This window comes from Paramormyrops kingsleyae, chromosome 3, assembly GCF_048594095.1.
Source record: "Paramormyrops kingsleyae isolate MSU_618 chromosome 3, PKINGS_0.4, whole genome shotgun sequence".
Classification (NCBI taxonomy): domain Eukaryota; kingdom Metazoa; phylum Chordata; class Actinopteri; order Osteoglossiformes; family Mormyridae; genus Paramormyrops; species Paramormyrops kingsleyae.
Window position 1 is genome coordinate 6,978,371 of NC_132799.1, and position 26,196 is coordinate 7,004,566.

The following is a 26,196-nucleotide window of genomic DNA, read 5'->3' on the forward strand; positions in this document are numbered from 1 at the left end:
GCACGAACATTCAAGGGATTGTTGTTCAGCTTATATTTTCTGTAATCACTTTCTCCTGAAGGCCGTTTCCTGAAAACAAAGCCCCTGTCTCTTAAGCAATGGTTTCTGCAGGAGCCAAGCGAACTCGGTTGTTCATGACCTCATTTGGTTTTCTATAGGACACCGATCCAATATGCTTTTGTGCATATTTCCCAGAGAGCATCAGATGGGCAGTAAGATGGCTAATTCAAATGCTAGCTGGTGGTCATAAAACACCCATGCGTCAGTCACTTATCAGCACCTTGCCACACAAGTTAACTATTGTGTTTTCTGCACCAGTGGTCTGTTTGGTCTGATGGAGCCAGAATCAATGTGCACAACCACAGAGGTGCCAAAGGTATCAAAGCAGATGCTGAGTGACACGAAACACGCTATGTACATGTATGTGTAGCTCAGTACAGGTCACCGCAGCAAGCCGACTGGGCACATCATATACCGCAACAGGCTGAGGCTATCACCAGAGATTACGGGCGAATTGCATAAGCAGTCGGAGGTTGCATGCCAAGCCCGAACTCTCTGCGAGCCATTGCCTCGTTATGCTTCAGCTAATCGATGGTTCGGCCGACAGGCTTTTAAAGCCCCCCCCGCATCCGTTTTCCCCATTTGTCCAATTTCAATTCCAGCGCTGACTGAAATGACATACCTTAAAAAATGGACGTCCCGGGCACTATGCTAAATCCTCCGGGCAGTTGCCAGCTCATTTACGAGGCAGACCTGGGCCCAGTTGGGGGAGATGAATTTGCTCTCAGCCACTGACTCCTCGATTTGTTGATCTGCCGCTTCGGCTGTGACAGCTGAGCTTTCTTTGAGGACTTTATGTGTTTCCACATAGTTATTTTTATGTTTTATTTTTGCAGATTTTGTCCCGTAACTCTCCTTTTATGGCCCTTCTCCTTTCAGAATGCCGAGGCCAGCTATGACTTTAGCAGCAATGACCCCTATCCCTACCCCCGCTACACGGATGACTGGTTTAACAGGTAAAGGTCGGGTGTGCGTGCCGTGGCTGTTGGCAGGTCGTTAGAAGGTACCCAGAAAAAGGTCAGCGATACCCGTCCTGTGCCAGACCACCTATTCCCTTACGTATCCCTGCTGTCTGGCATCTAGTGTAGCGTAGCATTCGTGACGAACCTTAGAGGGGAGCCGCTCAGAGCCTCGTGTTTGCCTTTCTGTCCACGTAGCGCTGTGGAGATCTGCCTCAGGGCTCTCAGCACCTGAACTGCTACATCCAGCAGTCTCTGGAATGGGGGTGAGGCTGGGGTCCCAGGTAGTACTAAACAAACAAGGTGGATCACTTTAAAATTAAGGCATGATTAAGTAAGGACACAATCAAGGACTGTGCTACCTGTTTTTGGAGTAGAGCAATCCCGCCCCCCCTCTTGAAAACCCTATTATGATTGGTTGCTTCATCTCGTGTTCTTGGCTAGTGGTAGTCATGTTAGCTTCACCATTGCCATGAAGACTGGCACACGATGACCACGTCATGGCGGGCGTCGACCGCCAGTTGTCTGGTGCCACAGCAGAACCTGCCACGCTCTACAGTTTGTGACCTTCTGGCACCTGAAACACGATCAAGTTAGCACACGGTAAAAGAAGGAACTGATGCTCAAAGGCAGCCCAGGGCCGAGGCTTTGAACCCCCCCTCTCGTGACCCATGCCTTTATGCCTCCAGAACCCCCAGGAGAGCGATTTGAGGCTGATTAATAGTGGGTCTGGCTCAGCATTCGAGCGTGTGTGTGTGTGCAGGTGTGTGTGTGGGGAATGAGCTAATCAGCTGATTGTTTATAAATAGCATACCGTCTGTGGTCACGGTTGATTCGGTTGATTCGGCCCGCTCCATTGTGCTTTTGTTTTAGCATGTTAGCTAACCGCATCTGCAGATAAATCAATCACCCTCTGCTTAATTAGATCCGAACGGCAGGGGAAGTTACAGCCGCAGCTCCTGGCGATTTCTCTATTCTTGGCCCAAGCCGGCGTCGCAGCTCCGAGGGGGCCTGGCAAAATGGGCGACTCAGATATTTTGGCAAGACGGCAGATCGATAGAGGCCCTAAGTGCCAGGCCGGCGAAAGCACCTGCTAGATCGAGGGAAGAGGCTAGGGCCTGCCCCCGCATCAACGCGCGCATCAAATGCATGCAGAAGGGTTGTTGCATCTCCTGTTCTGACATTTTGGCGTATCCATCTGTGACTTGCAGCCATGGAACCAGGTGTGCTGGTGAGGTCTCTGCGGCAGCCAACAACAACATCTGTGGCGTGGGTGTGGCATACAACTCCAAGGTCGCAGGTAATCTTGGCTCATGCGGCTACCGCAGCCCGCCCTGCGATTCCGCAGCCCCGCTCCCCCAGCGTGGTTACTTACACTGCACGGTCACACCACCTTTTATGTGTTATAAGTAAATAACGCAGGCAGTGGTACACCCAGGTGTTAGAGCATTACCTCAACAGCGCAGGAGACAATACCGCAGTTATTACGCCTGCTGGCTTTGGCCCCAGATTCTGCAATTATGATAAAAAAAAGAAGTGACAACTCAATTTCTGCAGTGCTCTCCGCAGCACTTTCCTCTAGGATTTCCTTGGAAAAGGGGCATAGCACTAATACACACAAAAGCAGTATACAAGGTGGGTGAGAATAGAGACTTTGCTTATTGTGGGCATTAAAGTGCCTGAGTCCTGGATTGGCAACTGTCCAAAGAGGCCTCAGCTGTTGCCTGCTAATGCTGCCCAGGGATTTAGCTGAAATCTTGGGGCGCAGTGTGTGGCTCAGAGAGTCAGGCCTCTGTACCTGTGATCCAAAGGTTGCTGGTTCAAGGCTTGCCTCAGCCTTTCTGTGGGTCCTTGAGCATGGCCCTTCATCCCAGGTTGCCCCTGCAGGTGGCTGCCCTTCCCTGGCAAGCTTGCTGTCATGTGCAGAGAGTAAGTTGGGGGAGGTGTAAAGAGAATTTTCTCCACTGAGATCAATAAATTATCCTTTAGTTTATTTTTATTATTTCCTGGTACTCTCTCACTGTAACTTAGAAGCTGAGCTAAGGCTCTGGTTGGACTTTTAACTGGTTTTAGTTACAGTACCAGTCAAAAGTCTGGACACGCCTGCTTTTAATGCATCTGTCTCTATTTTAGCTGTTATCTAACATAGTAAAATGCCTTGAGGTATTTTGCAAATACCAAGCAAAGTTTTCAAAATCTCAAAATTTTCTTAAACTTTAGGCTCTCCAAAAGAGCCCCCTTTTGCTTCAGTGACAGCATTGCAGACTCTTGGCATTTTATCAACCTGCTTCCAGATGTAGCCACCAGGAAAGTTTTTTTCGACAGTCCTAAAGGAAAGTTCCGGCCAGAAGTATATACTACTTTGCTCTTGCTCTTTGGTCCAGCCAGGGTTTTGATCAAGTGGGAACCATATCAGATAATACAGTACTTCAGGGACGTCAGAAGGATTTTGAATGTGGGGGGGGGGGCACACTGGCGGGGGGTTTGGGAACCCTCCCCTAGAAATTTTTTAATGAATTTAGATGCCATTTCCTGCAAAACCCGGAGTGGTGTTTCAGTGGTATGTGTATTCTCATATCCATCAAGTGGAATGGATTCTTTCGCGAAGCAATAGAAACAGCACTGGGTGAACTAATATTTTATATTAAATGTGGGGGGGTCCAGACGAATAATTATGAAATGTGTCCCCCTCAGATTTAATGGCGGCGACGCCCATGCAGTACTTACATAACCTCGAGGTGCGCTTAGGGTACTTACCTTGTTGAAAAACAAATGTTTTTCAGTAAGTGTTCCCACACCTTTGACTGGTACCATACACCCTGAATCAACTCTTTTGGAAGCAGTGATGGAACCACTTGCTGTTCTGTGGTCTTACTGAAAGGATCTAATCCTGGACTCGTAGTCTTGAACTTAGATCTGGGTTTTCATATCTGTTTCTTTGATAATAAACCCTCTCATCCTTTCCTCTTGATCAGGCATCCGGATGCTGGACCAGCCATTCATGACTGACATCATTGAGGCATCATCCATTAGCCACATGCCTCAGGTTATTGACATCTACAGTGCCAGCTGGGGCCCCACCGATGACGGCAAGACGGTGGACGGCCCCCGCGAGCTGACTCTCCAGGCTATGGCAGATGGCGTCAACAAGGTATCGACGGGACCTTGTGTGATGTTGGTGTTTTCACCTTCCACCCGCCATTAAGCAGATGACTGCCAAAGAAGTCTATCTTACCAGTCAAATCTCGTTTCTAAGGCATGTTTACTAAAATCTAATCTGAGCTGAATTCTTCTTCTATGCATAATTTAGTTTCCCTTTCACTCAAGGTTGTTTCATTTATAATAATTCAGTTTACGGTTTTTCCCTTCCTTGGCCTATTACATCAGTGTCAGAGAGACAAACACCTGCTGCAGCCTATGCTGGTCCATAATTGGCCTGTAATTGGCTTTCAGTTCTTATTCGCAGTGACCATGTTGTCGCGTTTAATCTATACATTATTTTGTTAAAAAAGCTTCTGGTGAGTGTATCACACAGGAAGAAACAGACTCAGAAAGATATTGTACTGCCTGGCCTTTAAGGATTTGTGTCATTGGCTTTACTCTGGGATGCTGCTTATAAGACAAGGATTATAACCCATAAAAAATGCACAGGTATTAAAAAATGTGAATTTTGGGAGGCTAGTCAATTAATTTTGCATAATTACACCCCACTGAAAAATGCCCAGCATGGTGTATTATTAAAGTAATTAATGCATGGGTCGCAGGAATAAAATTACCCTTAATTGTCAGTTTTAGCCTCAACGCCAATTTGTCTTTGAAAACTGACCATCAGCTTTGTCCGCCTGTCAGATGAATAGACGTGGTTATGGAGCGAAGAGCCCTACGGTACAAGGGAGAGGAGATTGAAGAGAAAAGCATTATTGTGGGTTAGGAGCTTATCATCAGCTTATGGATGGGGGGGGGGGTGTTTGAAAGTGGTTCAAAGCACAGCTGAGATTCGGCCTTGGCAAGAGCTCTGCTGAAGAATGAGCCAAGGCTACAGCGGCTCCCCTTCAGCAGAAGCTGTTTTGTTTGAGATTTCCTTCACTGATGCATTGTGCTAATATAGGTAGATGTGGTAGCTGTTGCTTGCAACATATTACCTTATTCACTATTGTTTGAAGGAAAGGGGAACAACATCCCTGTCGAAGGAGAATTTAGCCAAAGAAAGGTGTTCAGTATGTCATGGAAAAAATAGGCTGATGTGATTTTATCACATCGAATCACTCGGTTACTTTTTTTGGCTCATAGCCCTGGTCTCTCTCTCTCAGCACCACTTCTGTATCACCCCAAGGCTTTTGCAAACATGCCTGCCAACTAGGAAGCAGATGACAGGACTGAAGATTCATAATCCTACTGTCCTGTGCAGACGAACCTCCAGTTATCATCTGGGAGACATAGCTGCTTGTTCGAGGAGCAAAACTACATTGGCGACCCGTAGCCCAGAGACTCCCGGGCGTCTGTTAGGTTCACAGAGCTGCATTTTTACAACCATCCTAGTCTCCTTGCCCAGAGCAAGACGATGCCAGGAAAACTGGTGCCTCAAAATGAAAGGCTTCCGGTCTCCGTGGGCAAATGACTCTGCTTAGATTTCAGCCATGATCCGGAAAAACGTCTTAAATGAATGAGCCACTTTTCCTGTGTTCACACAGGTTCAAAATATCAATAATAAGTGTTGATTAGCTTTAGGAGTCTTGCCTTCTGAAAGGACAAAATAGGTAAATGTGAAAATTCTTTTTTTCATGGTCACATGGTTTTTCATGGGGAGAATATAATATAATGTTGTTTATAATGTCCAAAGTCATTGAAAATGATGTGTAATGTTTTTAATCGACATGGGCATGATATCCAGCCAGGAAGGGTTTACCTGCTCAGCTCTGAATGTACAGTGCCTGTCAAAAGTTTGGACACACCTGCTTTTAATGCATGTGTCTCTCTTAGCTGTGCTACTCACCTTATAGTAAAAGGCCTCAAGGCAATGAAGTTATGCATACCAAATTTTGCACAACCAAGAGTAGTATTTAACATCTCATAAGATAAACACAATTTTTGTTTGGGGAGGGGGGGGCAGGGGCTGAAGGGGGGGTTCACCTAGGGCGCCATGCCAGCTAGAACCAGCACTGTAATGCAGCATTTACATAGCCTCGAAGTGTCCTTAGGGGTGTGTCCAAACTTTTGACTGGTACTTAACAATGTTTGGCCAAGATTAAACGGAGATGTTTCAGACAGAGACGGTGACCATTGCTGAGAGAGCTGCAGGTGTCTGGTTCTCATAAGTCCACCTACCTGTGACCATACTGTCTTGACATGGGCGCTTTGCCAGGGTCGCGGGGGAAAGGGCAGCATCTTCGTCTGGGCGTCAGGCGACGGCGGCAGCTACGACGACTGCAACTGTGATGGCTACGCCTCCAGCATGTGGACCATCTCCATCAACTCGGCCATCAACGACGGGCGCACGGCGCTGTATGACGAAAGCTGCTCCTCCACCCTAGCATCCACATTCAGCAACGGCAGGAAGAGGAACCCAGAGGCGGGAGTGGTGAGTGCAGACGATGACACGCAGTCTACAGCAAAGACAGAGGCGGATTGTTCCGGTCCATAAATTAAAAATCCATACCAAGATTTTGCTTCAACCAATCATTTGAGTACTCTGTCACTGTGACTCTTTATTCTCCACTGGTTGGTTGAAACAAGATCCTGGTATGGATTTTTGCTTTCTGGACCTGAACTGTCCACCTCTGAGTAATACACCTGCCCAAATGGTCAGGGAAACATCAATACTGGATCTAAGTTTCACATTACTATCAAAGTTCTCTCAATCAACTTGATTTTGTTTTTGCACATCAGAAACAGTACTTACGAAGTCAGTTTTTCCAAGAATCTTATTTTTTCTTTGAAACTGCATTTACTTACAGTTTTCTGTTATTCAAGTGATGTTTTAGCCAAGAAGATGAGCACAGATCTCCATTGTTGCATGAGCGGGAACGCTTTGGAGAAATGTAAATCGGAACGGCAGCCCCAGTTTCCTTTCGAGCTCCATATTTTTGCACTGATTGCAGCATTGACTGGAGAAAAGTAACTCCTTTCTGTCACGCTGGTCGTGTTTTAGATCGGATGGAGTTTCAGGAGGGGCTCTGAAATAACAGCATGTATTTCACAGATTTCATGCGAGCTCCACTATTGAATTCCCCTGATTCCCTGTTGGGGCTCTCTGTCTGCCTGATGGTGATTGTTTGTGAGTTCAAATCCTGGGGCGGGTAGGGTAATCACATCACTGCTGGGTGCATTATCGAGGCCCTTAACTCTTCTGCAAGGACGTAAGCCGGGCTGACCCAGCCCTCTGCCTCCAAAGATTTTTTCACTTGTACGTCGCTTTTGTCAAAAGCTTCTGCTGATGCAGATGCTTCCAAAGCGATGTATGATTGAGAACACAGGGTAAGCCAGCCCCTGGAGTAGTTGCGGGTTACAGACCTTGCTCAAGGGCCCAGCGGTGAAATCACTGTGCCGGCCATTGGATTTCAACCAAAGTACAGTGTCCTGAACCACTGAGCTACACTCCGCCCTATAGATAGACACGGATGTAACTGTTGTACAATACAAATATTAGTACTTAAGCGTAATCCAAAAATAAATAGTAAGATACGAAGAAATTCCCCATTTTAATGGGTGATCTGGACGTCATTGCATGAGACACACATACGTGAACACGCATTGGGACTACTCAGCTGAAACCTCCCTGTCTCTCCCGGAAAAGGGATGCCTGAAGGATGTGCTGCTAATTGTCCCTACATCCTGCCAGCATTCTTTGAATGCCCCCGAGAATGCAGAGTATATTTTGGCCCACGTTCTTCCCTCCCGTCCCCGAAAGCAGGCTGCGCAAAATAATATACCGGCTTTTATAAACTAAACACAATATTCTTCAAGTACTTCTAAGAATTGCAAGACCGAAGGATATTTTTGGGTCCACCTGATGTTTAATGGCCTTGTAGGTACCTAATAGTTCTGATGACCTACTACTAGATCATCAACAGCTTGTTCAGATTTTATTTTTTTTCCTCTAGAGGCAGTGGTGAAATGTTTTCAAAAACATAGCAAATGATGTTTGTGAACAGAAGCACAAGTTTTAACTATAATAATCAAAGATTAGGACAGTATTTGATCAAGGTATTCGGCCTGTTTAGGCCAGTTAAATGGAATAAGTCCAGTGCATAAATGTCAGGACTGTTCCTGGGGCGAGAGGTGTACCATGACAGACAGATCCGTACTGTCCACAAGTTTGGGACAGAACATGCTTGTTCGCTGAAAACTTTTGAAAAACACTTAATGAAGAAACATGGCAATTAGCTATTCATAGCATAATGATAATAACTTTACAATTATATTCCATTCCATTGTACTTGTCATTTCATTCACTTATTTTTTAGTAAAATAAGACGTTATTTTGGCTTGCTGGAGTTCCAGATTTTTTGGTAGTACAAAGTGGAAAATCCCGGAGTTTTTCTTTTAAGTGTGCAGTGTTTCTTTAAGACACAGTAAACAAAGGGGATCTGTTGGTTTCTAGGTCACCCTAAATGACAGTAATTGCAATGAATAGATCAACAAAGACTTGGATCTGCTTCATGTCCAGCCTTAACGTGCTGGACAAATGGCCAGGTACCGCCTTTTCTGTTCTGCTGAATTTTTCCCTGAATGAAATGACTCACGAAAAACACCGTCAGTATCACCAGACAGACCTTTCCCTTTTCACTTTGACGATTGCCGTGTTTTTCCAAATGTTTCAAATTTACCCATTGCTCCCCCAAAATGACTGGAACTGCTGTCATGACTTGCCGGTGGTGGCTCTCAATGGAGGTCACATCTAGCTTGCTCAACATAAAGGAGGTAATCTTCAGGAGGGCCAGCACACGAGCAGACAGAATAATCGGTTGGCCACCCTTTAAGCTCCCTCCAATGGCAAGGGCAAGATTTTATAAAAGTTAAATAAACAGGACGGCTGTTTTAGGTTTTTTGCAGGCTCCGGTTCTATGCGTGCCTTGTGTTTTTCCCTTTGATGGTTGGTAAGACCCTTGGTGTCTCTCTTGCAGGCCACGACGGATCTGTACGGGAACTGCACGCTCCGTCACTCGGGGACCTCGGCCGCGGCTCCCGAAGCAGCCGGCGTCTTCGCCCTGGCTCTGGAGGCCAAGTATGTACCTGGTGCACACGAGGAACACGTGACTGGCGCCCTTATATGCTGACCTGTTTTTAATAGGTCTAGTGAGGGGAGGGGCATCACGGTTTAAGTCCATAGCACACGATGTTAGGGCTTCCCAGTCTTTTGATGTTCATGGAGTTGACTACACAAAGTTGACCCACCATTATGTTCTGTCACCCAGTGGACTACTGATCACAACCAGTACCAGGGATTGGGAAACTGTAGCCTATATGGCCAGAATTAGGTGATACCAGTTTGTCCATAATATGGAGTCGATGGGCCCATTACTGCTGTAGTAGCTTCTACTCCTCTGGGAAAGCATTCCGGAAGGTTGCTGCCGGGGTTTGCTGCCATTCAGGTTGGGTATTGATGTTGGGTTATCAGCTCTCTGTCTGTAAGCTTGCGTGGCTGAACTTGCTTCCAGACGTTGCGACCTTCACGATCTCGTCACTTACAGTTGGCTAGAGCGGCTCTAGCGGGGCTGAAATGTGTCGAACCAGCTTGTTGGAAAGATGGCTTCCTACGATGATGCCAAGTGGAACCTCTCCTGTGAAACCATGCGTTCTGCAATGATTGTTGCAGGAGATTACATGACTGTAGTTATACACCTGTCTCAGGAATGGGTGTGGCTTATCTAGCCACTTAATCTAATTAAAATTGGCGTCCTCGTAGTTTTGGCCATGTAGTTATCTGGTGATGAGGAGCTCAGGTGTGGAAACAGGGATACTCCGAAGATTTTCTAGCACATGAAGAGGGGGTGGAAAGGGTGGCAGAAATGTTGGGGGGAGGTGGACCAGCAGTAGGAGCACTGCCACCCCCAGATTTAGTGTGTTAATGGCAACATCTACATGTTATGCTAATTCTCATTACTCTTGCTAATTATAGCCTTAACTGCAAGATCCTCAAAGAAATATGAACGCGCATAACATTCTCATTTATGAAAGGCTCTTTTCTGGAGAAGGATTGCGCTAAATCTCAATTGTATATACTTGTTTGTTTTCGGGTTCACTATTTTAGCACACATAAATACACAATGTATAATTACATATGATACATAATTTCATAGCAATGGATATGCCTTTGGGAATAAGGTCCATGTGGTCAGCAGAAGTTAACATCAAATTGACAACACCTAATAATAATCATAATAATAATACTAATAATAACGATATATATTAAAATATGACCCAGAATAGAGGCTGACATGTTATAATGTTAGGCTTTCAGGCCGGACAGTTAATTATGTTTTTAATATGTTACGCATGTGAAATTCGTTTTGTTGCTATGATTTAAATGTTCTGTAGCACGTGTGGGGGATTTGCATCGTTATTTAAAAACTGGCAGAAGGATTAGAGTGGAGAGGACATTGAAAGTGACTGTGTGTTCCATCAACGAGCAGATTGTGGTCTGCATTTGCCCGCTATCTTTACCTTGTTACCGCGTGTGTGACACGATCGTTAGTCTCAACGAACGGGTTCTGGAATTACACACACGAAAAAGCACATTGTCACCACCGACTGAATGTGATTCTCGGACGGCGATCTGAAAACGGAACAGCCGCAGACGCACCCTTTTTGCTGGTTGTTTTATTTACGCCGGGGAGAAATGCTAATTTACTAAGAAGCAGAAGGGGCATTGCGTGGATAGCCTAGAAACATCAGCGCAGTGGTGAAATTTCAGTTTGTGTTGAGGTTTAGTAACAATGCAAATGATTATGCGTCGTTAGCGTTTGTTTTCTCTCCCCAGCGGGCTGTTTAAAGATTAGATTGCGCTGTCAGTGACCTTTAAAAGATCGCTGATACGATTCATGGAAAACGCCGTCCACATAAGAATGGAATCCTTGGCGAAGAAGAAGAGTCACGTGTCACTGTGTGATGAAGGCTCTGAGAAACAGGGCCAGAGGCGTCGCAGGTGGTAAACCCCCCCGGCCCCCCCGGATGCGGCTCCATCGGCTGCTTTTTTCAGCTCAGTTCCCCCGCCCAGCGCCGTGTGTCGTTGTGAAAAGCGTGGTGGGAGGATGTTTGGGGGGGGGGGGGGGGGGGCATGGGATGCTCTGTGAAGTACCCACTGTTTGGTTAGCGAGGAATAATTATGTTAGGGCCGGGAGGGGTCAGAGGGGGAAGAACGACACAAAGTAAACAGCGGTTCGCCAGCTTCCTCTCGCCCGCGAGCCAGCGGATCCAGCTGTGGATTTTTCCAGAAGGACCATCGGAGAGATGGGGCCGAGACCCAATAGCATCATTTGCGGATGATCTGAGGGAAGAGCCGCCATTATTTACCTGCTTGACACAAGGCAGGTGCTTCAATTTCCCCAAACCCTATTTATTTGCGTTATAGATGCCCCTCATCTGGTTTTTCTCAAGGCTTCTCCCCATTGTGGCGATATTGATCCCCCCCCCCCCCCCCCCCAGACAATTCCATCGCTCACAGTTTAACTATTGAAATGCCAGATGTATCGCCGCATTCTGACTTCTTAATGAAGACTTAATTTAGTCCGAGTAGAATAGATGGGCTCTGCGTTAGTCGTGGTTGGGCCAGGCAGTGAGGAGAGTTTAGCCTTTAGTAACTGATTTCCAGTCACCGTTTAACCTGCCGGGTTTATGGTGAAATTGGTCTTAGGCTCATTATCCGAACTGCCATGTGTCTTCTAGGTCTCCATCCCTATAGTTTAATCTGTTCAATCATCCCTTAATATGGCTGTTCATACTTTCGTACTACATAACAGGGCATTAATAAGTGTGTCCTCCACATTTACTGCAGTGCTGTTGCAAAATATCAACCTGATTGTGCCAGTTAACTGATGGGAAGCTGGAGGCAGCCGGCAGAGCATTTTGTAAACATTTGGTTATTTGACAAATTTGTTTGGACGGCACCGGGACTCGGGGTGGGCACGCCGATCGGGGATCTGTTACGGAGGGAGCCGGAGCGTGTGCCGGGCAGATAGACTCCTCCAGGCGCCTGACTCCCGGTCTGCGGCCCATGCAGCCCTGCCCTGACGTGGAGGGACCTGCAGCACCTGACAGTGCTCACTTCCAAGCGGAACCAGCTGCACGACGAAGTGCACCAGTGGCGTCGCAACGGCGTGGGCTTGGAGTTCAACCACCTCTTTGGCTACGGCGTGCTGGATGCAGGCGGCATGGTCAAGATGGCCCAGGAGTGGAAGACAGTGCCAGAGCGCTTTCACTGTGTAGCCGGATCTGTGCAGGAGACACAGTAAGTAAGAGGGAGCGCCCCCTGGTGGAGACCCAAAAAAACAACCGCCTTACAAATCCATTTTTATGTTCATTATTTCCATATTACTGTACAATACAAGCTGTATTGTGATTCATGTATGGTTTGTATAGACAGTCTACACAAAATTGATTTACTGTAAATGCTTCTATAAAACCAATTCCAAGATTTACTGGTATAACAGGCCACTATAATGTAACATATATATTTCTGCATTGTGTTAGATTTGCCAGCACCCTGCCGCAAAGGTTATAATAATTCAGTTCAGGGACAACCTGTTCTGCTCAGGGAGAACCTGGCTTTGACAGTCTGGATGTAACCTCGACTTGCTGGAGTCACGCTTGGTCTGCGAAGCCAGTGTGTAGCTGTTCGGTTTGGCTATAATTAGTGCCCTCCTTATGCTTCTGGGCGTACTGTACCATAGCAACAATGTCAATTAGACCGAGCGAGTGGCAGAGAAGCAGTGAGCTCAGCGGTGTGAAAACCCCCACTGACCGCGCGCCGTTCCCTGTGCCCACTTACATAACTGCGAGCGGTGCAGGAATGAGGCAGGGGGTGCCGGAAAAACTGCAGGCAACAATGGGAATTAACTAGGTACTCGGAGAGGGACCCACCACCAGATCCTAAGAAGGCCAGACGTGTTGGGCACCACTCAGGTCTAACCCTGCTTACTGCAAGGTGGTCCTGGGGTGTTTTTTCCCCCCCAAAATAGCTAAGATATCAAAAGAAAAAGACAGGAAACAGGCTTGTTTTTCTCCCGAGGCCCCCCTGGGCATCGCGGCAGGCAGGAGATGTGGAGATTCTCGTTTTCAGGATAATTGCTTCTGACTTACCCAGCTCACATATCCGCTTCACAGTCTGGCCGATTCTTTGGGTTGTATTCACATAAAATAGCTGCACTTTCATCTGCAATGTCGCGATGCAAACAGATCTGCCAGAGATTGCACTGCAGAGAGGGGAAGCCATCGCCGCAGACACAAAGCCTAACCGGAACCCTCCAATGGCAGCCTCTGACCTCATGTCTGTGGAACTGGGCGAATCGGCTCTCCAGTCACACTGTCCGGGAGCTCGACATTAGTGCTCGTCAACGTCGTCACGCCGCACGGCGTCATAGTCGAGTACAGCGCGCAACCTTTAACGCGACCCTGACTTCTGGGTTCAGTCACCAACGGTGTCTGTGTTGCTCTTGAGAAACACGATTCCACCTTCTGCCTGTAGAGGGCAGGCTGCCTGTTGGAGTTCGATGCCTGTTCCCTGCCAGTCCCATGCCCACAGCTTAACCAGGCATCATCAGATAGATCCCACTTTTGCGGCCCTGAAAATGGGTAGATCTGTGCGCGCGTGTGTGTAGGTGTGTATATTTGTGTGTGAGTGTATAGACACGTAAATTACATAATGCGGCACTTTTCTCACTTCCACAGATGGCTGTAGATGGACAGCAGCACAGAATGTCTCTCTGGCTTTCATGGCCATTTACAGTGATGCTCCAATATAGGTCACATCCTTCTGCAGTGGGGCCGTAATTACAGCCCACGTGTTGGGGGGAGGGGATGTGGGCGGGGGGGGCTGCTTCTCATCGCTTAGGCAGACAACCTCGCTCGCTAAAAAAAGCCATCAGTCCGTGTGACGTGGCTCCTTTTTGTCCCCAGCTCTGGGTCAGAACTCCCCAGTATTACCTCTGATGATTTATGGTCTCAGTAGGTGTTTGTATTTTTTTTTTTTAATCATTATCACCCCCCCCCCCCCCCACCCCGCACCATCCGCCCACCACGAACAACCCTATTCACCGAAGATCAATTACTGGGCTGGTTTATGACCGAGTGCCTTAATTACTTTCAAGGAACGCCAAGGCCGTATCGCTGAAGCTGCCGGTTGAGACGCCATCTGTGTGAGAATTGAATTTCCGCGCACCGCAGATCGCCCCCCCCCCCCCCTCACTACACCCCACCCCACCCCTGCCGGTTTTTTGATGCCAGAATCATCAGACGTGCCCGTCTCTCTGACAGCCCCGGTACACGGCGATCCCGTGACATTTTCCACAGAAACAGGCGTACAGGGATGGCACTTGCGATTCCTCTCGTTAATTCTACAGCTCGGCCGTGTTTCTGACGCCACGTGATGTTGTGGCAGGGTGAAGAGACGGGCACCGGCACCGGCACCGGGCCTGACGTCATGGACTTGGCTAAACTGCTCACGGGGGGTTTCCGCAATTCCCGCTAATTACATGCATTTGTAAAATTCCCTCCCATTTTGCTGCACCCCAACGTTCCATTTTGCCTTTTCTTTTTTTTTTTAATGCATTTTTTCCGGGTCACAAATTGTTCTGCCTTCAAGGCCGAATATAAGATCCTCTGCCCAAGTAGGAAAAAAAATAAAACAAATTATGGCAATAAAAACGTCAGTTTTAGCTATTCAAATGGAATTCTCCTGTGATCATAAAATACTCATGAGTCTGCCTCGACAGAGCCAAAGAGACACCGATGAGAATTACATTGCTTTTGAAGAAAAAATTGTGTTAGATATAAGAAATTGGCATGAAATTGTCCTGTTCTTACTGCTAAAGGACTAGCGCCAGGCATCCAGTCTCATATTTCAGGGTCTTGTAATTATTTTTGCCCAGCAAACACCTTTTGCCACTGTATCTATCGGATGGTAATGCTGCACATTGCTGGCTCACTCATTAAAGATGACATTACTGGTGTTTACTCTGACAGCTCCAGGGAAAATTCGACAGTACATTTAATACCCGAAGAACCACAAACTGTGTCACGCCCACAGGGGCAGGGCGACACAATGGTAGACAATCGCCGCTTAATCAGCAGGACGATCCGTTACCTACTTAAGCCAATCGCAACTTCCTGGAAGTTGCGAGGTATTGTTGCCATTTTTTTGAATGTGCCTTACTAAGCGTTTTGACCGTCTCTTGTTTCCCCTGTTCATCCTACCTGCTGTGTCCTGCCCTGCTGTTTCATCTACCCTGCCTGCTTCTCGTCCCTCTTCGACCTGCCCGATCCCGTCCGACCTGCCCTTCTGCCCTGACGATCCAACCCCGCTTCCTTCGTCATTTCCCCGTCCCGTCTCTCCGTGTAGGACTGACTCTCCTGGTTATCGACATCGGCCCGTTTTACGACTACCCGTTTGGATTCTCCCTTTGGCTCTGATTGTACCCGGCTTTCCGAATAAACCTGTCTCCTGCATTACGGGGTTCGCCTGTTCCTTGGCTGCACAACGTAACAAACAGGCCTGCATCCCTGTTTCCCATTACAGTCCTCAGACCACATTTTTGCTCCCTCCCACCTTCCAACACTCATATACCAGTAGTCAACGTTGTAGATTGGCTGCGTGCTGGAAGTGAGCAAAAATGTGGACTGTCTGGGGTCCTAAATGATTGGATTGGGAAACACTAGAGGCACATTTATTCTGACTTTACTGTGACTGTACTCTGGCTTTACTTTACAGTTATGGTGTGGGATTACCCAGAGCCTGCCTGTCCTGTCAGGCCTCAGAAAGTGTAAAATGATGAATCGACCAAGGGGTAGAAAGTTAGTTGGCCTTTTCCTTCCATCTTGCTGGCTTTATAATAAAAAGGATATAAGCAGATTGCCCTCTGCGCAATGGGCAAAAACGTAGCAACATATTCAAAGCGATAAAGATGTTCCTTTCGCATATAATGTGACATCTACATTATCATACATCAGAATCAGAATCTTTGTTCCTGCACGGCTCTATCTGTGTACCTGTATAGTCCACAGAGGGAACCGTCGAGGATGTTTTTGCTAACATCCCGCTTTCAGCTTCCTCCATAAGCCTTTTTCTGCGCTAACCTCACTGCTCTCTGTATGTCTGTCACACCATCCCATAATATCATATTTCCACCTCCTCGCTGGTCATCCTCACTTCCTTTTTGTCATCTTCCAGTCTGTCGCCTCTCATTCCACATAAGTGTCCAAACAATCCCAGTTTCCCACTCGCTATCTGTTGTTTTCCCCGGTCGTTACGTATTTTTTCGTTTGTTTTTTTTTTTCCTCGCCAGTTGCAATATTGTCCTGTAAAATTTCATCTCAAACACATCCAGTCTGGTGGGGTGGAAATTTCTGTTGGCACAGCTTGTTGCTACTGGGGACGCCATGACAATAGACAACTAACAGGGCACAACGAAACAGAAAGTAAATACAAGACATGAGATACGCAACGGAGAGGAGTGAAAACTACGTGATAGATACAGCAGTTTGTGCAAACTGTCGCTGTTTGCAGTTTCCGAGTCTGTTTAGACTATCTGAGCGGGAGGCTGAGGTGACGAGCGGGAAGCCGTGATGTCGTGACGCGACGGTGTGACGGTCCTCTTTCCCCATCCTCCTGCAGCTCGTTCCACTCCAGCAGCAAGCTCCTGTTGGCCATCGACACCGACGCCTGCCAGGGGAAGGACAACTTCGTCCGCTACCTGGAACACGTGCAGGCCGTGGTGACGGTGAATGCCAGCAGGCGCGGTGACCTCAACATCAACATGACCTCGCCCATGGGCACCAAGTCCATCCTGCTGAGCCGGAGGCCCCGTGACGACGACACCAAGGTGGGCTTCGACAAGTGGCCCTTCATGACTACCCACACCTGGGGCGAGGACCCCCGGGGGACCTGGCTGCTGGAGGTAGGCTTCCAGGGCGAGGTCCCCCAGAGGGGCGTCCTGAAGGAGTGGACTCTGATGCTGCATGGGACGCAGAGCGCGCCCTACATCGATCAGATCGTCCGCGACTACCAGTCCAAACTGGCCATGTCCAAAAAGGAGGAACTAGAGGAAGAACTGGACGAGGCAGTGGAGAAGAGCCTCAAAAGCCTGCTGAGTAAAAACTAGCAATTTGCATGTTGCCCCGCCTCTTCCCTTCCTATCCAATCACAATCCAGCCCCGCCTCTACAAAACCCCACCCACTCTAATCCCACCCCCAAAGCCTGCAACTTTGAGCTCTTTTCTGTGTTAATTAGCTCTCCTTCCATGAATGTTTCCTGTAACCAGATTAAAACAATGTGTCATTTCCAAACGATCTGTTATAAAGGGAGAAAATACTTCTGTTTTCTGTTTTTTTTTTTTTTACACTTTGCCTTATATATATGTAGAATATATATACTATATTATGTTGTATGTATTAGCTACCCTGGTTCTTCTGAAATGAAGTCCCCACTGTACAGTTTGTGACTGTAAATGATTTTCTGTGTGATTCGACTTAAAGTTTAATATCTTGCAAACAGAGCAGTTTCTTTCCATTATATTTTTGTGACAAATGTTGTTTATATAAAAAAATGGAAAGGAATGTGTCATCAGTTTTGCCGCCTGTGGTCTCCGAGAGTATTTTAAAATATTTATTTCCTTCTACGTATAAAAGAATAAATGTACTGAGGTTTTTTTTTTTTTTTTTTGCTAAAGCACTTGACCAATTGAAACAGGCTTGACATCACATTGTTAATTACCAAATTATTTAGATTTCTAATTTCATTTTTGGAAGAAGCACCAGACCGGTGACTCTGGCGATTGATTATTTACCTTAAAAATTATTTTTTTATTGTTGACATTTTTCAGACTCACAAATATTTAACTGATCATGTGTTGTTCTGCATACAGAGCTGCCTACATTTCTTACTTAGAAATGGGCTGTATTTGTTTACGAGTATTCTGCACCCGATTGGTACAGATCAGCTGTGTGTCACACCCACCACTGTGACCAGAGTCCTGATTGGCTGCGCTCGTCTGTCCTGCTGTCTCTGTCCAATCCTGGCTATGGTTTGTCTCCTGTAAAGATCCCTTCACTAACTATCGAGCAAATAAGATCCTCCTACAGCAGGAAGTGAAGGAAAGATCCACCAGTATTTCATTGCTAACAATGTTTGAAGCATATGAAATACAGACTGGGAAAAAGGCACCTCCTTAGATTTTTACAGCAGTATTTTTGAAACAGGTATCTGTGAGTTTTTTTCCTACATCCTCTAAGAACAGCCCTCACTGTGTTACCCAGAAGATCGAACATCTGAGTCTGTGATTCGTGCGTGGACATCTGATTTCAAAAATGTGGCCTACATCCATTCACATCCAGGAATTCTCCACGGCACTGATGAATAATGCATCTTAGCACCTATGAAAATCACTTTGTGTGGAAAAAAAAAAACATTTTTCTTGTTTTTATGTGTATCTTTTATCATTATGTAATGCAAAATGTTTAGCATTAAAAAGGCGTTAGAACTAATCTATAAAAGAGAGAATTCCCAAACAATCCACATGTAAATTAAATGACAAATACAACATATATACTGATGAGTTTATTTTTACGCTTAGGCATTGGGTAGAAAAGGACCAGGCGTTCTCTGAAGGATGATTGTTTTATTAGGAAATCAATTAGCGTACATATGTTTAGACAGGGCAATAGCTGGCAGCCAATTGAAGTGATATTAAAAACTATATATGCAAAATCAATAGTTGTGCGATTACTTTGGGGGGAGGCAGGGACCCCGATGAGTTAACATCCCCGAGAGCAGCCCTTACTTGGCTCGCATTCACTTTCAACGCTTCAGGTTCTGCGCGTTCTTATTTTAATGGTTTGTTTCTGTGGGAACTCTCTCTCCCAAGTTTTCAAACATTAAAGGCACGGCGTACAAAAGCAGCAGGACTCTGCCAGTTGGGAGGTTCAAGGCGACTAGCCCGTGGGCTTCTTCTTGCTGGTCTTCTCCATGGTGGTCTCCACGATGGTGGCCGTCTCCTCGTAATCACTAACTTTGTTGTCCCTGGAGATCTTCTCCACAGACTCAACCACCTCCACCTTTTCGTAGCTCATGGATGGGACAGATGGAGGGGTGTTCCAGGTCTCAGTGGTGTCATGCCCCCTGTGGCAGCTACTCTTATCTGGGGTCTTGTTCCTGGGGTGCTTTGGTCTTGGCTGGGAGCCCCTGTACTGTACTTTTCTCCAAGGTCCCCTTTCTCATTGGTCTCCACGCCATTGTCCTCATGGTCACTCTGCCGCCTGGCACTACCCTGAACTTTCTCTCCATCCTCGGGGCAGGTCGGGGACACGGGGGCAGGAATGGGGATGGGTGTCTTCTCCCTGTGGTTAGGGAACATTCTGCCATCACAGATGGTGACAAACACGTGTCCCCCGGACGAGGAGGAGGAACAAAATCTTGGATCCATGTAGCTGGACTCTCCTGAAACCAGCACGTAGTGGCCCTTGGTGTAGAAGTCGGCGATTGGCTCCTGCCTTCTGTGCTGATGCATGCGCTCCTGAATGATGTTGCACAGTGTGTCGATGGCCTTGCTGATCTGGGTTCCATCGGGGACATCCTCAGTCGGGGACATGAACGGCTGTCCCACACCCGTGACTCGTTCCTCGCTGTCTTCTGCCACATCCTCCAGCTCCACTCCAGCCTTCTCCTCTACTTCGCTGTTCCTCACGTTCTTGGGGCTGATTTCCTGCATCTTCAGCACTTTCTTGGCCAGGTTCTTCTGGCGAGGTTTGACATTGGTGATGTCCTGCACAGCCTGAGTGATGTCTGCAAAGAGAGGACAACACAATGTCTCATATCCAAAAGAAAAATCGTGGCCCATGTTTAATAAACTACAATGAGGTCAGGCCAGTATGTGATGGAAAGAGATATTCTATAAAGGAAATTAAACAACCAGTATAAAGCTGAAAAACTAAAGGCATGACACAGAAAGAATATATATACAATTTCAAGTACAAAAATATACAAAAAAAAATCCTCTTCGAAGTGTAAAACTTAATGTGGACAGATAATTACAGTCAGACACCATGTTCTGTGCAGACTGACCATATTCCAAAATTAAATGCACGGATGGCATAAAACAAAACTTCAGAATTACTTTTATTTACAAGGTAACGGATGCGTATCTGCAGACAGCCCCATTTCTGAAGGCACTCACAAGTTGGAGGTGACAGGGTGATGAAATGTAACAAATTACACTCACATTGGCTGTATCCTGCTGCATAAATAGGTAAAAATGTAAGATATCAACTTGATCAATACAGGAATATAGGTGTCAGTAGAGTGAATGAAGCTGATGGGGGTGATGGCACTATACTAACAATGTCACCTTCTTGTCAAAACATGTTTTTTGTTTTTACTGCTTTCTGACTTTAGTATTTAGCTGGTTAGAGTTACTTGTGCCCATTGCCAAAAGGTTTATTCAAGGTTTTAAGCCTGCGGGGGCACATACAGAACCAATAATTGTTCCCTCACCTCTGAGCAGGGCGATGGGGGTCTCAACAATCACTGAATTCAGCCTACAAGCAATGGAGTAAAGTGATTCGTGGGCAATCTCTTGCACCATGCACTGTCCCAGTGTCTTTGTATGCCTCACTGATGTTCAGCAGCCCTACCAGGCTAAAGAAAATTCTGCATAAAATTTCCTCATCCCTGTTTGTACTGTCTCAAACGTATACAACCCCAGTTGTAGGGAAACACTGCCATCTAGTGGCTAGTCCCAGAAAATGATCTGACTACCAGGACAGGTTAACTTCCATAATGGGTGGCTACACAGTCACAGTTACCCATTAGTAACTAACTGATTTACATTGACTTCCTGATACGAAAGGTAAGTTGATCCCTAAATATAACATGACTATTTATTTAATTAGTTTAAAGAAATGATATGAAGAAAATCCATAGCTAAATCATGTTCCTGGAAGGTGCTGGTACCTTGTGTCTTCATTCTCGATGATTGTCCTGTAGCATTCCAGTTTGTTCTCCAGGGACGTCTGGTACATGGCCAGGTGGCGGCACTTATTGGTGTACTTCTCCAGTGAGCGCTCGGCCTCCTCGATCTCTTTCCGTAACGCCTCGATCCGCTCGCCAAACAGCCGGATCTCCTCGTCGTAGCTCTCCTGCGTGGTCTTCACCGCCTGCTCAAGCGCTGAAGTCTGAAAAGGAAACGAGCGTCTCGTCTGGGCAGCACTGGGTGCCCCTTTTATGACGATAACTCAAGTCTTACTACCAACTGACTGTGCTCAGTATGTAAACAAAAATCAAGACTGGTGCAGTCAATGGCCCATTTCAAGGACTTCATATCCTGCCATTAAACTAAAGTACCAACAGTTTGCAGAATATTTTGATAAGGCTATTTTATTGGTTATTTCCTATTCCACAACCTAGGAGTAGGTGAGCTGAAAGAAACTGAAAATATATCGATGTTAAGGATTAGTTTGAAAATCGGCACCCACCGTACATGTAAAACATATATTTTAAACACTATTAGGAATGAGCACTTCCTGGAATTACAGGTGGATGACAATTGCGTGAATGTGTGCCTATAGGGGGCAGCAGGGAGCGATTCAGTTCTGGTTGCCGTGGCTACGCACCTCATCCTGCAGCCATTGCTTCTCAGGTTCCAGCTGGCAGAGGGCAGTCTTGTACTCATCTAGCTGACTCTGCAGCGAGGGAACGCAGCTCTGGCCAAATGGCCGCTCCTGCTCCAGGACCGGAAAGACCACACAGAGGAAAGGGGTCCAACCCCAGGTCTCATATGTGCACCAGTTACAGTATAGCCTCACTCAGCGATTAACAGGCCAAAAACGACCACAACACTGAGTCGGTGGTTCTGTGGGTGGCGTTTCACTTGCAAACAGTTGTTTCTGTGATAATATCTGGCACTGGAAGATAAATAGAAGCACCAAAGCAGCATGTGTGCTGTTAGAAGAACCTCTTTCTGCCATTTTTGCAATTGAATTGAGGGCGAATTTGCTGTTAAATAACCAAGTAAATTTGACCACTGACAAGTATAATGGCCTACATGGGAGTATTTTTGGAAATACTTGTCCGGGCTGCCCAAATCCTTCTCTATCGTGTCAGACGAAATGCAGGGTAGTTTTGTGTCGAGGCATAAGGGACGCCTCACCTCAGACGGCTTCTGGGAATCACTGTGTAATTGCTGGGGCACCTGGGTGATCTGGTTTAGAATTTTTACATAAGTCTGGATCTCTGCCAGGTTCTGTAGGGTCAAAGAAAATGGATCAATCAACCACTGGGTCAATTAAAATGTGGCATCATGTGTAAGGGTCCTCTTATTTGGTCTAATCTTTGCAGTTTTTCCAAATATCATTGATTTGCATAAAATCCCTACCTGATTGATTCACATACTGTACTGCTATTGACAAGCCAGTCATGTGTTGTCAGACTTTTAAAATATTGTTCAAAAATGCAATCAATTTCATACCCTGTTGGGCAATTATATTCAGTGTAGTTAACAGTTCAGCCATTCGTGACTTGAGCAAGTAATGGGTGTTAATATAAAGCAGAAACCCTATAAAACTACGATGTTCAGCAATTTGTTGACCAGCAGAAAACGTTCCATGCTTTTCCTAAGTATGTTATTAAGCATTTTAGTACCCTTTCTGTTGCATGGGGCACAGAGCAATGATTGGTATGGTTTGTTTCTGATTCGTTCCTTTTAATACCCTCTCTGGGTTCATGAGTTCTTCCCCCCCTGTCTGACAAATTGGTTTTGTAATGGAGAGTCTGCATTGTGCTCCTTTGAAATGCCACAATGCAGGGTCACGTCCAATTCCATTTCAGCATAGTTCCCTCAAAGTTTTTTGTTGGCTGTGTGAAACACAGGCACTTGTGGAACGTTCCCCCATGGGCGCTGGCAAGCCGGGGCCATTTTATAACCATGTGGCGCTCTGTCTCTCTGCCACTATGCTGGAATGTTCCATGAGAGTCCTTACGGTTGACACCTGATATAGGGACTCAATCTGAATGCAGTAACGGTGCTGGTCGGAGCCCATGTGGAGACCTTCAGACAAGCTTCACCATCCCCCCAGCACGAGGGGAAAGGAGAGCACTGGCTCGCTAAGTTAACAAGCCCCCCCCCCCCAGAAGATGGTGGCCTCCTATGTTATAAATGGGTTGACCGGTACTGCGCAGAAATGTAATAAAATTTAGCAATAAGGTAATCTTATATTTATATTTAGTTGAAAACAGACATGATAAAAATAGTCATTGGTGTTTATATGGCTCGAGAGCCATTCAAAACAATTCACTTTCATTGATTAAACTCCTTAATTAAATAAATGCCACTGCAGTCTATTGTTGCTTTGAGTGATAAAACTTGTCTTAAATGATCCATTTTACAAACCCTTGGCACAAGCTGAATATAGCTACTGGTTACACTCCCTTTTAGGGTGGGCGTGACTAGTTTGGAGGGCAACACTTTACATGAAGCAGTCTACATATGGGTGACATGTAACCGTCATAAGAATGACGTAAGAATGACATGACACATCTCATGCACATTAATGACACATTATTGATGTTTATGACTGTTGTCATAATGTGTCATTCGGTTTTTGGAACTGAATGACACATTATGACAACAGTCATAAACATCAATGATGTGTCGTATCTGCAAGGCCAGAAAGGGGACATTTCTGACTGACATCTTACCTTTTTGTTTCTGTCTCTGGTTGAGTTAATGTCGTCCTGCAGGAACTGGGATTGTACCTGGTACTCAAGGTTCCCCAAGAGAGCTGCGTCAGCCTCCTGGGAGGGAGGGGGGGGGGATCAACACAAAGGTGCTTCAGGCGCGGAGTCAGAGATTGGCGATGCCACAGGTGTGTCGGCTCTTCATCTGCCCCGCAGGTCTTTGATGATCCTGCAAATCTGTCTCCGCACTGAAGCCGATTTCTTCACTTAATTTCAGTTTCAAATCTGTCTTTCTGTCACTCCTGCAGAAAGTACATCTATTCATTTAATGTTTGAAGAAGCCCCCTCTTCATCTCTCTGTGTCTGGGTGACAGGTTGGCCTGCGGAGAACCACCCCCAGTCACCACTGCCTCTATTACTTTGCCCAGATGTCCGGCCCGGTGACAGACTGCTAGGGTGACTGTCCAGCCTTGCATTACCCCCACTGACAGGTGGCCCCAGTCACAGCCAGGCCTCGATGACACTCAGACTCAGTGACCACCTGCCCATGATGAGCGACTGCCGTGACAGACTGCCGTGGCAGACTGCCGTGACAGCAGCCCCATCACACCGAAATCTGTTCAAAGATGTCTCCAGTCTTACCTTGTTGAGGTGCTCAAGGACGCCCCGTTGGTGTTGTTGGCATTCACACTCATTTCTGTACCTGGGTGGTGGTGGGGGGGGGGGGGGGGGGCACAGAGTAAAACCAGATGGATGTGTGGTGAAACATGGTAAGTCACCCTGTATTCATAGGTTCCTCCTGTCAGAGTTCTTCAAGCAGATTTTAGCTTGCTGAGTAACACAGCCCCACCTCTGCCAAAAACCTGTGATGTATTTGTAATATCTGGTTACATATATTATTCTGTACAACCAAGCACTTATCCGGACAGCATGGATGGGGGAAAAGCCAGAGCAACATTCTGCAATTACCACAGGGAATCGAGGATGTCTGCTTTATAAGGGAGCTGCATGACAAAGCATGATCTATGTTTGGCCTCAGACTGCACAAAGATGAACTATCCCATAACCATAGCTAAACTGAGCATCTAAACCCGCTACTGCTCACCTGTTGCTGAAGTCATCCAGCTTGCGTTCGGCCTCGTCCCTCTCCCGGTCCAGCCTGGCTCGCTCGGAGAACAGCTCACGGAGGCGTTGCCGGTGCAGGCTGATCTGCTCGCTGAAGGCCTCCCCCAGGCCCGACACCTCCTCCATGTGCTGCAGCATCTCCAGCTGCTTGCGGAAGACGGTGTTGCGCTGCTCCAGCATGCGCGCCCGCCCGATGTATCTGGCGAAACGCTCATTCAGTCCCTGCAGGTTCTCCATGCCTTGGACGGGGATGCCTGCCAGACCTGGGCCCCTGGAATGTTCCGGAAGTAGAACCTGGGGATCTTCTGGGTCTTCAAAGACGTCAGAGCGCTCATACTGTTCCTTACACACTTTGCGTCGGTAGCTGGTCATGTACATCTTGCTTGGTGTCTCCCCAGTGCTCTTAGAGCCTGATAGCCAGGGTGTTCGTCCTGCGCTGTTGCGGGCCACACTGAGCGCTGCTCGCCGCACCCCCCGCCAACAAATATCCCACCCCCCCCTTTTACAATGCCCCAGTTGGCCCGCTCGGACTTTCCAGAGTCCAGCTGCTCATTGTGGCCAAGGGCACAGAAACTCTGTGGTAGATGACGCTGCGAAAATCAATAAAGTACAGCCAGGCCAAAAGTGTCCACTCAGCGCCTTTTCTGCATTATATATTGTGTTTGGCCCTGAGCTGGTGGGGTTAGAGTGGGGGGGGGGGCTCTGGTATTCTTATTCTTAATCTCCCATGTGACATCTCCGAAAAATGAACGACACAATATTTAATTTTTTTTTACCGTTGTCCAACAACATCACAGAAGATCGTCTGCTAGAGCAACCTGACTCTTCTTGGACCTGCGTTGTTCTCAATGCTGTACAAAAAAAAATATGTTCCTGGCACCTATTGAGTCAGTTCAATCTGAACGGCGAAAGCTACATAATAGAATGTCAAGCACGTCATAATTACGCCCACAAAGGGATGAAAACAGTACTTTTGAAATCACAGTGAGTGCTATAGACACTGGAGAAATGGGGTTCTACTCACACTACATGCCTTTCAGCAAACCCGTGGCAGAAAGCATAGAGATTGTTATGTGATTGTAAGACCCACAGGCATTTTTCAGGCCTGCTGTGTCATTTCTCTACTCGGTAATCAGCAGGCAGAGTTATGGTCAGGTGACCTGTCTATGTCT

At 46.8% G+C, this 26,196-nt stretch overlaps 2 protein-coding genes across 2 annotated transcripts in view; one reads left to right on the forward strand and one right to left on the reverse strand.

Moving 5' to 3' along the window:
* pcsk2 (proprotein convertase subtilisin/kexin type 2) overlaps nucleotides 1-17,787 on the forward strand; it is a 30,155-nt gene extending 12,368 nt beyond the window's left edge. The window contains exons 6-12 of the mRNA XM_023842015.2: nucleotides 940-1,016; nucleotides 2,231-2,319; nucleotides 3,995-4,170; nucleotides 6,382-6,597; nucleotides 9,143-9,243; nucleotides 12,238-12,465; nucleotides 16,846-17,787. Of these exons, the coding sequence (XP_023697783.1) occupies nucleotides 940-1,016; nucleotides 2,231-2,319; nucleotides 3,995-4,170; nucleotides 6,382-6,597; nucleotides 9,143-9,243; nucleotides 12,238-12,465; nucleotides 16,846-17,332 (1,374 nt within the window). The 3' untranslated portion in view covers nucleotides 17,333-17,787. The remainder of the gene's footprint in view (nucleotides 1-939; nucleotides 1,017-2,230; nucleotides 2,320-3,994; nucleotides 4,171-6,381; nucleotides 6,598-9,142; nucleotides 9,244-12,237; nucleotides 12,466-16,845) is intronic.
* Nucleotides 17,788-18,834: 1,047 nt separating this feature from the next.
* On the reverse strand, nucleotides 18,835-25,402 carry LOC111859402 (filensin). Its single transcript, XM_023842026.2, is given in 9 exon segments — nucleotides 18,835-19,304; nucleotides 19,307-20,036; nucleotides 20,697-20,763; nucleotides 21,179-21,399; nucleotides 21,838-21,948; nucleotides 22,374-22,466; nucleotides 23,921-24,016; nucleotides 24,542-24,602; nucleotides 25,005-25,402. Coding segments are annotated over 9 exon segments (1,920 nt in total). The 3' UTR covers nucleotides 18,835-19,161.
* Between the last annotated feature and the right edge of the window lie 794 nt (nucleotides 25,403-26,196).